General features: G+C 37.5%; 1 protein-coding gene across 10 annotated transcripts in view; it reads right to left on the reverse strand.

Annotated features, from left to right (window-relative positions):
- Positions 1–9,981, reverse strand: part of nrxn3 (neurexin 3) — a 380,526-nt gene extending 370,545 nt beyond the window's left edge. For all 10 annotated transcript variants that reach the window (XR_001481465.1, XR_001481464.1, XM_015383267.1 and 7 more), the window contains exons 1-2: positions 9,732–9,981; positions 3,329–4,462 (exon numbers count right to left, since the gene is read on the reverse strand). Coding sequence is in view for 8 of the 10 variants with exons in the window: in XM_015383267.1 (XP_015238753.1) it covers positions 3,329–4,028 (700 nt within the window). In the remaining 2 variants the exon portion in view is untranslated. The remainder of the gene's footprint in view (positions 1–3,328; positions 4,463–9,731) is intronic.
- Positions 9,982–14,763: the final 4,782 nt, after the last annotated feature.

A 14,763-nucleotide genomic window follows, 5' to 3' on the forward strand; every position in this document is an offset into this window, starting at 1 on the left:
GTAATGTGGAATTAAAAAAATTGGCTTCAATTTGTATTCAGCCATTTAAGTCAACACTTTGTGTCCTCTATCCTTTTTACAAACCGAAGGTTTAAACTATTCCAAATTAGCTTAAGCTCTATCGACATTAACTCAAAGCAGCTTTCCAGTCTCTTCTTAAGAAAAGCATTCCCACAGCATGATCGTGCAGAAATCATATTTAATAGTGGGAAGGTTGTTATCACTGTTAGGTTTTATTCACTATTGGGGTTCTCTTTGCTGATTCTTTCATCATTGACCTCCTTGCAAACCCTTTTGCTTTAGATGTAGTCTACTTACTGATTTCTGGAGGTTTTTATGGTTACCTGAATAGAGAGCTGAACTTAAAAAGTCCACATATTTTTCTATTTGTAGAAAGATTTGAAAACCATGTATTGATTTTTTTCTACTTCAAGATTATGCACTACTTTGTTCTGGTTTATCATACTGCAGAAGAATCAACAAAATGAGAAATACTTATTTTGAAGAGTGTTGCCATTAGGAAATTAAGACAAAATAATTAATAAGAGCAGGGAATTTGTCTGCCAACGATAGAAAGTTGATGAGATCTATGGCCAAGTTGAATAGGTTAAGGAAATTTTCCAAAATTCCTTTATTATAGAAATTCTCTGTCTCAAACACTGGCAAAGTGGGTCAGAAAGTTTATGCAAGCCAAGCAGCACAAACAGGCTTCCCTTTCCCCCAATTTTCACATTGTTCTTCTCTGATGTTAAATCTGCTCACCCCTCTCATATTTCTGCCAGGCCGGTGGGCTACTATTAGGAACAAGGCTGGCAAAATGCTTTCAAGGCCCAGTCCGCTCAGTCAGTCAGCCATCTGGCTGCTTTAACAAGTAGCTAGAGGGCCTTGTCCGCGTTAATGCATGTGATTGCACGCACACCACTGAGTACAATTGTGTTTGAGCACAGGCTCGCAAAACCTTAGACCACACTGTGTGATAATAAAGCGCATAAATATTCACAGGTTTGACAGATTGCTATTGTTGCTCATTAATGCATGGTGCACTCACAGTATACCAACAAAGACAGGTGGGCTAAGCAGTTGGTCATATGCTGCTTCAAAAAATTTTTTAGAGTGTTGTTACTCTAAATTGCCCCCTGAAAATGCTTTATTCACTCAAGCAATGCTTGAACAACAAGTACTTTGCCACTTGATGACATGTGGCCATAATAATAAAAAGAACTGTGGCTTATTTGCCAACAGACAGTCTAAAATTGACGGTGGTGTTTGTGCCGCCATTCTCCAGGCAAATTAGCCATCTCTGTTCTCATTATCTCTCTAATTATGGTTCCCCATCTCTGTTGCATAATCAACAATCAGCCACATCAGTTAATAGGGAGGTAGAAAAGAGCAGCACTTGGATCAAACATGAGCATGCTCTTGGCTCTTCTCCTTTTCTCTTTCAAACCAGTGCAAAATGACAAACAGGGGTGGTTTGAGGGTGTGTGTGTGGGTGAGGAAACAGTGGGCTTGTGGTTGAAGCACCACAGCTGACCTCCTGGGACAAATTAGGTTACAAAACACTGTTACTGAATTTACCCGTCACACTTCCTCTGCCTCAAGGCAGTGAAATGACAGCCTCTTCCCCTGTCTAAGCTATTATTTGGCCTGAGTAGGAAATGCCCTCTTAAAATCCTGGATTGTTTTTACACAAAGATGTCACAGTTCTCCCCATCAGCTTTCAGACAAATGGACCACCTACCTACTTCTCTATTGACTCTTCAGCTCAGACAGTGAGCAAATGGGATGAAGCGAAAAAGAGGTCAAGTCCACTCAGTTCGCTTGGCTGCTCTGCAACCAGCACATCGCGTGCTGTCCTGACCAATGCCACAGGCAAGCACTGAAGATTTAGGCTCAAAAGAGGTTCATTTTTAGAAGCAAATGTTGGAGATATTAGGAAGCAAAACACCCTTAAATACATTCACACAACTAAGAAAAATTTATTTTCAAAATATATCTTCAACAAATGATAATTTTGTATGTCTTCCCTTTATTAGTTGTAGTTCAAAATAGCTTGAAATCAGTGCAGAAGCACTTAGTGAGCATTTCCCTGAGTTTTAAGTCATCTCTGAACCATTTAAGTGTGAGTCAGACACACAGGAAGTGGGCCATTATTGGATTTTCAACATGGGTCTGTTAACACAAAGTGATCCTCTATGATCTATAAGAATATAGAAAGGAACTAAATCTGCAATATTAGTGTTTATTGATTTGCTTTTGTATTTTTGGAATGTAGATCCCTTTCTAAAGGTAAAAATACTTACACCCCTTAAGCTTTTTAGCTGCAAACAACTTAGCTTGATTTGCTTTTTAAGTTACAAACTTACGTGGTCACTCTTATAGGGATTAAATGTGATGGACCAACATGTAGTAGAAGGTAAAAGAGGGATAAGAGAAAAACCTAAGTAACATTGGTCTTTTTACAAGTGAGGCTGCAAACTGAAAAATGTGTTTATGTTTAAAGCATTAAAAGGACACAGATATAATATGATGGAACATTGTCAAAGAGTTGCATCTTATTACATTCCCCTAAGAAGAGATGGCCGTAGCCCAGAAGCAGAGCAAAAATAGGTAATGTTTCTTAACCAAACTTTATACCTTTAGGTCCCTCCAGCACCTTGTCAAATCTGAATACATTTAATAAAGAAAAAAAACAGGAGTAAGAACCCAGAGTTGTAATTTTAGTCACATCAGCTAATAGTGTATCCACCACTGCCTCATCAAATGTAATAACTGTGAAGGGAGAGGAAATGCTGAGCACATCACCTCCAATTTAACTCCCACGTGAAATACAGAGATTTGCTTAGCTTTGTGTGCAACAGCCCACAAAGAAATATTCAGACTTCAAGTCTTGCAAGATCTGCATTAAATATTTCAAGCGCAGAGTCGCTCTTGCTTGAGAGAAATTACGCTGATTCGTAAAGGCAATGCTGCAAACAATGACCATTTTTCAAGGCATTTTATAAATGAATAGTGGTTGTGGAGCAGATCACATTAGGTGAGTGGCAATGCAGTTATGGAGATTAAGACTAATTCCTGAAGCTTCTATTGAGATTTATGATTCAGCAAAATACTTTGAGGTCTAAGCCACACAATAAGAGATGGGTTTAACAGTGTATGCAAAATGTTTGAATATTAAGAGGCTTTTTTTCTAAGAACCTGGAAAAAACACAAACCTGGTGTTACGTCAGCTCTGAATTCAAAGGAAACCTTCTATTTTTTTTTTTTACAAAGTCCTTAATGAATATATATTGCTTGACACAGACAAAGACAAAGCCAGCCCTCTTACCTTCTGTGCAGTATCGACCCACATATCCAGTTTTGGCGCAGTCACAGTAGACTTCTCCATCTGCCAGTGAGCAGATCCCACCATTCTCACAAGGGTTTTCTGTGCAAAGGCCCATCATCTCCAGCCGGACTTTCTGGCTGTTGACCAAAGTGGGCATCTTACTCCCATAACTGAGGTTGGTGATAATTCCTTGGAACGGTGGAAGGTCACGGACAGAGGGCAAGGTGATGGCAGAAGTCCGGATATCCCTTGGAAGCCCACCCAAAAAGAGGTCACTGATAATCTTCATGAACTGCCGCTGGGGCCGCACCTCTCCGGCCTTAGTGTGACCGTCCACAGCTAAGCTGGTCCACAAGTTCTCCCTGTTGATGGCAGCAAAGTGCCAGCGGCTGTCATTGACCAGCTTGTCAGAGGTGATGGTGGTCTCAGCGCAGTCAATGCTGACATGGAGCTGTAGCTTTCCCTCAGACAAGGCAAGCAGCAGGAAGTCGCAGTATCCACCATCATCGAAGTAGAGCAGCAGGCCTTCAGATTGCGACGTCTTGAACTGAAATGTCAGGTCACTTCTAGAGCTTGCGTCCCAGCGGACGTAACGAGCCCACTGGTCTTCAGAACCAGTAAACTCTAAGCCTAAACTTAGGCTCAAAAAGGAACTTAGCAGCATAAGAAAACGTCCAAGTAGGCCGTTAGGATTCATCATTGTAAATGACAGGGTGTACACAAGAAGGCTGGAATGTAGGATATATCCTCAAGGTTGTAAAACCATCTGTTTACAATTCAGCTCCAGTGTTTACCCACTGAATGTTATATCCCATATAGATTGTCTATGAAGACAGCAAAATATATGTTTTTACTTTGTTGAACAGATATGACAATAGATGGATTCTATTATCGTCCTCCAAGTCTATGATATGTTAAAAAAATATCCTCTTTCTAAACAGAGCAAAAAGGTGAAAGAGTAACAATGTAGGCGATCCTTTGAGTGCTCTGTCAATGATTCAGAACCGCATCTGGTGATTTAAGTTTAGGTCTTTGAGACGGCTTCCTGGATTGAAGCATGTAGCAATCAGTGCTGACCAAGTTTCATGCCCCATGATTCGGTCTTCAGCTTAGAAAAAAACACCTTGGACAGACCTGGTGGTGGAAAAAAAGATGTATGAATATAGTTCTTTCAGCAGAAAATAAATGTTCAATTCAAACTTACAAAACTAATTTGGTGGGTGTGTGTGTGTGAGTTTGATTCATACAACAAATCAGTCATTTGTAATACACACACTGAGGTTTGACTCAATTAATGGAGTATAGTAATAATAAAAGTCATATTGAGCAGAAAAAAGTAGGCACAGAATGTAAAAATCCTCCCTATGGATAAGAAAGAAGAGCAAGTGCAAAACCCATTCAATGATGATCTGATTCTTTTATGCATCCTATAAAAGCATCAAAATATGCACTAATAACAAATCTTAAAAACCCATGAGATCCATGCCATCTCACCAGTCACTCTGCTCAACAGAAGACATTCTCCAAGTTTAAGATTGACCTCAGATCATATTTCTCATATAACGTATCTATGACTGAGATAAAGAAACAAATTAATCTCAGAGACCACTTCTGTTGATTCCATGACCACTGGAAATCCTTTGAGCTCAAGCTGAACGAGTGATCAGCATCAAATGTTAGGCTGCTTGCTGTAAGGGCCTGTTGGGATTCTGATTAGTATGACTAATTATCCACCACTACTCTTTCTCACCATTTCTCTAATTTATATTCTTTTAAGGGATCACAATCACATACAGAGATACAGAGAGTTGTAAGGATTGGAGATGCATTTTATCTTTGAATCCAATTGTTTCGTCTGGTAAATAGATATCTAAATTATTTCTGTCACTAAGGGTACACTGTTAAAGAATAACAACTAAGGCACAACCTTCGCTTGCCACAACTCCACTTGTACACTTCTGTTTAATTTTGCTCAGCAGAGCTACAAATGATGTACAAGGTGAAACCTTATATATGTGTGTACTCTTCCAGCCCTTTGCCCTTGCAATTGTTTTGGCAGTGGGCTGCCATCCAGACAAATGCATTGTCCAATCATGACAGCAGCACAGAACCAAGAAACACAATAGGCCCTTTAACCACCTGCCCTGAATAGTTAATCTTGCTGCAGCAGGCAAGCTATTGAATTCAGGTAACCGATACCTATGCTAATGCACTGCGTATGCTCGCATATGTGTCCTAGTACTGCTCTGTGTCTGACAACTCTGTGTTGCTTAGATGGATGATTGTCTTTGTCTAAAAAGAGAATGGATCAGAGGTTAAAAGGTTTTATTTGGAAAAATAACGTTCTACACTGCTGTGTTGGTTCAGCCCTATACAATTATAAAGCATGGATGGAGTATGTATATAGGGATGGGAAGATTAGGCACCTGGCTTCGTGAATAGGCAAAGCTGTATATGAAATCTGAGATGGGAGTTGGGTATACTAACAAGCCAGGCCTTTTTTCAGCTAACATGACTCAATGTGTGTAATGCCTGACTGGGCTATCAGGTGTACCTGAACGCCATTGATTTAAAGAGAATGCTATTATTGCCAATGTTCTGGTGGATAATTTTCTTCTTCCAACTTTAAGACCTGAAAAATTATTTTTTTGTGCATAGCACCATAATAACTCATATCATTTATATAATGATTATTTTTTTCTATTTTGTCGCATTTTAAATTACAAAATTTAATACTGGGATTTAAAACCAAAACAAAGTTGCTCATACTTGAAAAATGCTATAAGGTTTTTTCCTACTGCTAAATCTAAAATGTGTACTACAATTTGGAATTCTGTTCAAAGTCATTGCTTTGTAAAACCAAACTTTGCTACATATATGGCTATAACTCTTTTTTATATCTGTCAATTTTGCTATAATAACGTTCCATCATGAAGAAGATTTGTTATTAAGGCTTTTGTTTTTTTATTTAATTCAGTGTCACTGCTCTGCAAAAAAGGACCAATTCTTGAATGTCCAATTACAGTAATAGCTATTCTACCAACATAATCAAGCTAGCAGTGTTATCAGTCTGTGCGGCTCCTCCAGAGCTACCATGGTTAGCTTTGGCTACTGATTAACGCTTTCCTTGTCCCTGCCCTATGTGCTTTGCTGCTTGCCTTCTGCTATTTTTTACATAACCCTTCTCTAACAATCCTTTGAGGCCAGACAGTAAAGCTTAATATTTCTGAAGCCTTGAGTATATATAGAAATGCTTTACTGACAAATCCGCTGATTTCCTCAAACAGTTTGTAACAATGGGTTTAATTTAGGAATGCTAGAATAAAGAAAGATGAGTGCAAATGCATGGCACTTTTTTAAAATTTAATGATAAAAAAAAAAACATTCCCTAAACTTAATAGAAATGTACTGCTGCTGTAATGCCACAAATGGAATGTCTAATGTGGTCTACAAGCCAACTTAACATGAGATATTTTACTGACACTTACTCTTAAAGAGTTATTATGAAACAAAACCTTTAGCTAACCTCATTACTGCAAAGGCCGACATTGTTGGGATATATGTAGATATTTTTAAGAGGCGAAACATATTTCCGATTAGAGAGAAATGTATTTTTTCCCCCCTTTCTCTAGTTTTATTTTTGGTAAAAAAAAAAATAAAAAAAAAGATAAGAAAGAAGAAAAAAAATCTCAATGTATTGATATTGCTGCCCTTTTTTGTAAAACCCAATTCCCATTGATGGTTGGCAGTTTGTCCTGTCACTCTGCTAGAATAATAACAGATTTTACTGGATATACACATTTAATTATTAACAAGTGTATGAGATGACCTACATGAATATAGTCACAGAGTGGCAATAAATGATACATTGGCACTGCAGCAGATTTATTGACATGTTTTGTAATACAGCCGGGTCCCCTGCAATGCACAGGAGACCAACCCCTGTGCATGCTCATACTTCTCCTTCTGTTTCTTGTTGAGATTCCTGTCTATCACAAGCTTCAGCCTGCAGCAACAATTTAATCTGACATCAGTCACAGCAGACACATGTGTGACATAGGTTCGAACCTGTTAGTGAACTGGTCACACAAAACAAGAATGTGCACACTCATTAAAGATTAATCGAACTGCATAGGTTAAAATTTGCGTTTTAGCAGAGTAAGGAGAGAAGAATCTGGCCCTTCAATGTTACACCACTTTGGGTTTTTGTTTTTTTTTGGTTGTTTTTTTTTTTTTTTTTTTTTCCTGTAATCTTTCTCTTTATATATCTCCATCTATTTTCCTATACATATTCAGATCCATGTAAAGAACTCCAAAGCGAAGAATTTTTTTTGCAAAGTAATGATACACCTACTTGTAGAAACGTGATCCATACGTTTTTAATGATAATATACAATGTTAGCAGTGTATTGCTATTTTTATGTCAAAAATCATAAACTGTTCTAACTGTATAGTTAGTGTTGAATAATTTTGTTTGGATTTCACTAGATTGTATAGTTCTTGTCATTTTCATGATCTTATTCACATATAAAAAAAAGGATTCATGGATTTAAAAGTAAGCTTTAAATGATCTTAATAGAGTCCATTTGCTTTGTTTTTTCTCATTTTACTTGTTTCGAATCTTTCATCAATCCATAATAAAAACACGCAAAAAAAACCCTGTAATATGTCAACAGTGTTTAGACTCTATTTTAATGTCAAGTGTGGGCAAACGCAAACTCTACCATTGGTATATAGCTACTATTGGGAAACTGGCATTTAACGCAATTAAGCAGGATTTAAATACTTGTGTAATTAATTCAGACACTCTAGGGAGAGTTAACAACTAACTATCCATCCATCCATTTTCTGTCATGAGGGGTGCTGGTCCCTATCTCCAGCTGTCTTTGGGCGAGAGGCAGGGTACACCCTGGGACAGGGCAACACGGAGACAAACTGGACAAACAACCATTCGGCACACACTCACACCTAAGGAGAATTTAGAGAATCCAGTTAACCTATCAGTCATATTTTGGACTGTGGCAGGAAGCCGGAGTACCCAGAGAGAACCCACGCCTATTCAGGGAGAACATGCAAACTCCATGCAGGAAGCCAGGAATTCAACCAGAAACCTTCTTGCTGCAAAGCAGTGCTACTCACTGCGCCACTGATCAGCCCAACAACTACTTCCTTCATATTATCAAAATAAAAGTCTCAAATATTGATGCAAACAGGAGACCAGTTTGGATGCACATAATGAAATCTACGTACAAGTCATATGGTGACGGCAACCGAAAAATACTTTGTAAGACATACTTCGTACACATAAGCTTCTTCCCTAGGTCTAAATTATCTAGTTGAACTGATAAAAGCTGTAAAGATCCTGACCGGACTCATCTAAGTACAGCTTATGATATATTAAATATTTATTCTGTGTGGGGAAACACAATGCCTTTTTGGCATGAGAACCATCTTTAGCCTTCTGCGGTAAGCACTAAGCATAAGAACGGAAATGTATGACCTAATAAAAGGAATAAAAGCAAATATTTAAAACATGAGCGATATGTGGAAGTTCTTCTAAGCTTTTCTTAAGAAAATAACGCCACTAGTTCTATCCCACCTGAAATCCCATCACGTCTGCTTTTTGAGAACCTAATAATGATTTCGTGTCGTTTCACGATAAATATGACTCTAGAGAAAATAATATTTATTGGAAGTCATTTAACCACGGTGCAATAGCTTATAAGAAGATGGGCATATCTATGTAAAAGTCAAGTAGAAGCACGAAATAAAAAACTTAACGGGACAAAAACCTGGAGCCCTTCATAGATCACGACAATTTGCCCCCCACCACCCCTCAGTTTCTCGCACTATCGCAGATCGGCTGCCGCTCGAGGATTTCAGCATCCACAAGGCATTTTTTATTATTATATTAGATTCAACATTTCAATTTCGGTAGATCGAACCCATTTATAATCAATTTAAATCAAGTCGAGCCAATTTCTGCTTCATATATGTCAGAGCAGCTACGATTAGCGCAACTGAAACTTTCAGTTTCGACATTTTTCTTCTTTCATCATGAAACGACTCTATTAGCGAAATTACATTTTCATAAGTCTGATAATCTGCCGAAATGTTTCTGCCCATCAAGCAGTGCGTTCGCATACAAAACAGCAAACTGTAGGGTACGCGAGAGATTTCAAACTATGAGCAGAGCTCTCTCTTAGTGCGCTTAAATCCGCATCTCTGCCTGAACTCCATCAATCCAAATCCCATCACATATGCGAGCAGAAAAAAAAATCCAGACCAACTTCAGTATTAGGAAACACAGCTTAATATAACATCCAATGCATAGATACAGATGTTTAAGTTGTAAGAAGCACAAGACTAACACATAAGGAGGGCTGATTTGCTTTTACCTTACCGTTTTTGACTCCGGATTAATGAAGTCCGAGTGTTAAAAAAAATGAAAGAAAAAAATACATATATAAAAATTAAGAGAAAATTCCAAAGCAGAATTCCATTCGTATCATTTAAAGAAGAGGTGTTGATGCTCGTTGTTAGGCAGTGATTGTAATAGTAGAGTGCGGTGAAAAGGAAGCGGTCCTCCTCTCCTCTTCTCCGGCTCAGTAAACGCGCATCGCTCCACTCGGCGCAACTGCTGATGGGCCTCAGGATTTCTCCCACACTGACCCGCCTTCTAACAGAGCACTCAGCACGATGGGAGGGTGGGGGTGGGGGGCGTGGTGGAGGACGGGAAAATCACTCCATTTGAGACAACAGAGGGGAAAAAAACTCCTGAAGACAAATAAGAGAAAAACATAAACTATATATTTTATTTTAATAAGACATTTGAACTAATCAACAAGAGCACGTGAGGTATGAAGGGTGGTCAGGCTCGTTAGAAAATGTGTTCTGTCTTTAGCGAATGTGAAATTGTTGGATTCCAAATAATATCAACACAAGGCCATTATCATGATATCAGCACCATGGACAGCTCCTCTAAAAGCATTAAATATTCCTCATACTGCAGTTTCCACAGCGGAGGAGCAGCGCAGATTTATTGTTGCTGTCCATGGTGCTGAAAGCTTGTCAGGGTGTTAGGAGGAAAAGTAGCTTGAGAATCCGAAAGAATGGTGTTAATATAGTATTTATCACCACAACAGCTGATCATCTTGTCGTTTTAGTGTTATTAAAAAGCTCTTTATTTTGCTGGTTGTCAAATGTCTTTTTCACATTAGTTCGCTTTCCACTATAGTCAACACTGCTTCCGAGAATAATCATGACCTCTGTAATTAATAATATCATTCTGATAATACAGTTGTATGCATATTTGTCTTTGCTCTCAAAGAACACTCATCCATGATCAAAAAACGGAAAGAGTTTAGTATTAAGACAGATCTACTAAGACATGGCAGTCTGCCAAAATTGTCACTTTCCAGCAGAGCAACCCTAATTATACAGCCTGAGTCCAATTGTACTTGTTTGGATTCTTTCCCAAACCTTGCACTCAACGCCCATTGCTTTGTTATGTTGCATATTTGTCTCTGCACTAGCACCCCTGATTCAGAATTTTGCATTACATCCTCAGTAGCTTATAAGTGGTGCAGAATCATTTTGATCACCATTTGATTTATGTAATGTCAGTAAAGCAGTCAAACTAATGCAGTGGTTGCTGAAAAAAATGACTAAGCACCACAGGTTTAGATCAAAGCATTTTAAGGGGTAGAATGTTCCAATCAAATCATACACCAAATCTAACAGAGACTCTATTGCAATAAAAGTGGGATTTAAAGGCCTTTTGTGTTCCATATGATTGAACTGTTGTGCAAAGAACAGACAAATAGTGTTGTTTCTGAATGCACTTTGCTTAAATAGATACTCTGCAAAAGCTATACAATTGAATAGCAGATGTATAAAGTATTGATTTAGTAGGGATAATTGCAGGTTTTGATACCTCTTTAATAGTTTTGTGGATTATAATTGGACCAATTTGTGGGAAAAAATGTATGAATTATTTTTCATGGCAATACATCGGTTAGACTCCACAGGTGTATATATAAAATATTTTGGCTGCTTGAAAAACTCCTTGTTTTGACTCCTTGGCACAGAAATCAATGTTACCGCATTACTAAGAGATCAGGATCAAACATCCCTGTAACATGCAAACAACAAGAGCTAAATTTGGAGATGTAAGGTGTCTCTTCCATTGGCACCTGTTCAAATCCAAACATTCACATTGAAAATAGATTGGTGTTCAGGAGTTACTTTTGTCCACAACAGAACTGTTGGGAGATGATCTGAAAAGCAGAAGTAAGCTTCTTCCATCCCTCCATCTTCTCATGCTTATTCCTCCAGGGTCACAGAGGTGTCGGTATCTGTCTCCACCAGATTACGCCCCAGACAGGTCACTAGTCTGTTCCCCCACCTCACGTCCACCCACACACACACAAACAGACATATTTTGATCTAGCTAAATGTAGTGAGGATCTGGTGTTGAATTAACTTATATACATTTTCATACTGCCATAGATTGTAAAAAAGCAGCAGCCCATATTATATACTCAGCTAGTATACGGTGCAATTATGCACATTTATCTAAGTGTATTTTGTTTCTGAACAACCTTATATTCTCAAGGGGTGTCTTCTAAGGATGCTTATTTTATCTAAAAGTGTTATTAATTTCTCTCTGCATGTTAAATGTGTGTTCTGAGCTGATAGTCTTTTTGAAGTTTCCTTATAACTTCAAAAAGACAGTAGACTCTTCATTTTCACTTAGCCTGAAGAATAAGAAAGAAGATCCAAAAGTGTAATTGTTTAGAGGGCCTCCCAGAGAAATGTGCCTTCACTATATGAAAAACATGTTAACATACTTTTTCAGAATGCATTTTAAATCATCTGTTGGAAAACTCCATCTGGATGAGTTACAAGATTAGTGATTTTTTTGACATGCATACTCTAACAAGTGTTTGATAAATGTAGTTGCTATTACGTAGGAGAGAGGTTCCTTGGAGTCAATTAACTGACCATGAACACCTCTGAAAACCTAGTCTTTAGAAAATAAGATGTATATCTCCCCATCAGTAGTCAGCACCTTGCCATGGATTATAGGGCCTATAGAGAACAAATTGATATGCACCTATTTGAGGGTTGATTACATTCTTTAAAAAGTCAAGTAAACCTAGGCTACATAAAAAAAACGAGTTTGTGATTCTGATTAATTTATTTGAAAATATGTAACAACTGCATATCTTCTGTGAACTTATGCATGTAAAATAAATCATTTTAACTGTCCTAACATATTCTGCCTATGTAAAGCATGTGTGCAGCATTAAGCGTATGCAGGATTAAAAAAAAAGGGACTTTGTCAAGTCCTTGAAATCCTATGGAAGGGGAATTATAACTGCATGGTGAACAGTTTTTCAATGAGCCACCAGGGTATAACAGGACTCAAATAAAACAATTCCCTGCATCTACTACAGAATCAGGGCCATTTGTTACTTTGAATAGAGCTACAGGGTTGAAGAAACATCTGGGCCGCTCGGGTTGCCCTGCTGTTGCTGCATGGCTGACCTGGATAGAAGTTAAAAAAAGATGTGAGAAAAGGATTAAAGAAGAAGGATGGGTGTCTAGTTATTTGGTTAGAACATTCACAGTAGTGATAAAAAAACAGCTTAATATTGATTTATATTAAATGCAGTGCTCTGTAAACATTGTGAGAAGTATCTAATTTCTTTAAATTTTGCATTCAGTTAGTTATACACTCTTAACATCCTTTAAAGTGGTCTTCATTATTATATTACCCTGCAACTCTCTAATAGACTTCCCCAATTTGACTTTTAAAATTGGATCCTTCATGCATTTCAGGTAAATATAGGTCAATTTAAACCAACAAATTCTATAGAAATAACAAGGCTCCTAAAAAAAAAAAGATGGACATCTGTAGTATTGACACCATAACACATTTATAAAAAAAACAATACTAAAATAGGGCTTTTAATTCCATTTTTTGTTAATTATTTTGAGTTAAAAGTTTCTAAGATAAAACATCTGACCAGGATGAAACAGTAATGTAGCAACATAAAGGCAATACTCAAAGAGCAATTGGCTGAAAAATTGCCAAAAACATAATCAAAAGGATTGTTTCTATGCTGGCTTTGTTTATTGTTCAGATCTCCTAAGAAAGTAATTATCAGGTAATGTGACTCCATATTCAGATATTCTTTATGCCTGAAACATCTTCTGTACACAATACTTACATAGACAGGAGAAAAGAAGTAGTCAAATTCATTAGAAAAAAAATCCAACTTCATTACCGTCAGCCTTGGCTAAAACCTTGCTGCGTCTTAAACCACAGGTGGGCAATAGATGGATAAGGGTCAAACAACCATCAGAAAGTGGAAAATATTTCCCTGATTACTTTGAAAGATTACATGAAAGTGTGTTTATTTGCAAGGAAAATGTAAAAAAGCTGAACACTGCTGCAGAGTACTGAAGTTCAATATTTACAGCATATTCAACAGTGATACTAAAACATCAAGGGTAGCATCCAATAAGTATGTTATGACATTATGAGGTGCCTGCTCAAAGCCAAAAGTACACTGAAATACACTATACTCAGAATAACAATCTGGTGCAGCAGTGTCCCTGACCTCTAAGCTTTCCTAAAGAGTGTTTAATTCGCAAATCACCAATATTGTTATCTCTATATCCTTTCATTTAAATAAAATAAAGGATTGCTATATTTAATCTTAGTACTTCATTAATTATTGAAAAAATTGAAGTTAAGCTAACTCTAATAAGCCTGGGGTCACATTATTTATTAACATTATTCCAAGAACATAAAGCTTAATTCAATATTGAATTTTTAAGATATTTTTTTTCTTTTAAACATACCTAACTTTAAATAAAATAAGAGTTTGTATAATTTTGTCTCCTGCATTTTTAAGATAATTTAGTGGTCTATCAACAAGATCTTGTGGGTAAATAAGGGCTGTAGGCACTTACTGTATGACTGTGATGAGAAGACTAATAGTGATATGTAATTATTAGGAGGACTTTGAAACATACGTATATGATTAAGCCAGTGGGCTATGGGGTAAGAATAGTGCAGATGTAAAACCTATTCATCTATTGCCTATATGTACATGTGCAGGAGATCATGATGCAGCAGTTTAAAAATATATATATACTGTATAGGTTCAGTTGATGTCATAAAGCCAGGATCGGTTTACCTTGGGACCTAATCATGGATGGATGGATGGATGGATGGATGGATGGATGGATGGATGGATGGATGGATGGATGGATGGATGGATGGATGGATGGATGGATNTGGATGGATGGATGGATGGATGGATGGATGGATGGATGGATGGATGGATGGATGGATGGATGGATGGATGGATGGATGGATGGATGGAATTTCTTGCTTAAGGTTTTCAGCTTTCTTGTCT

This window comes from Cyprinodon variegatus, unplaced genomic scaffold (assembly GCF_000732505.1).
Source record: "Cyprinodon variegatus isolate N-32 unplaced genomic scaffold, C_variegatus-1.0 Scaffold279, whole genome shotgun sequence".
NCBI lineage: Eukaryota > Metazoa > Chordata > Actinopteri > Cyprinodontiformes > Cyprinodontidae > Cyprinodon > Cyprinodon variegatus.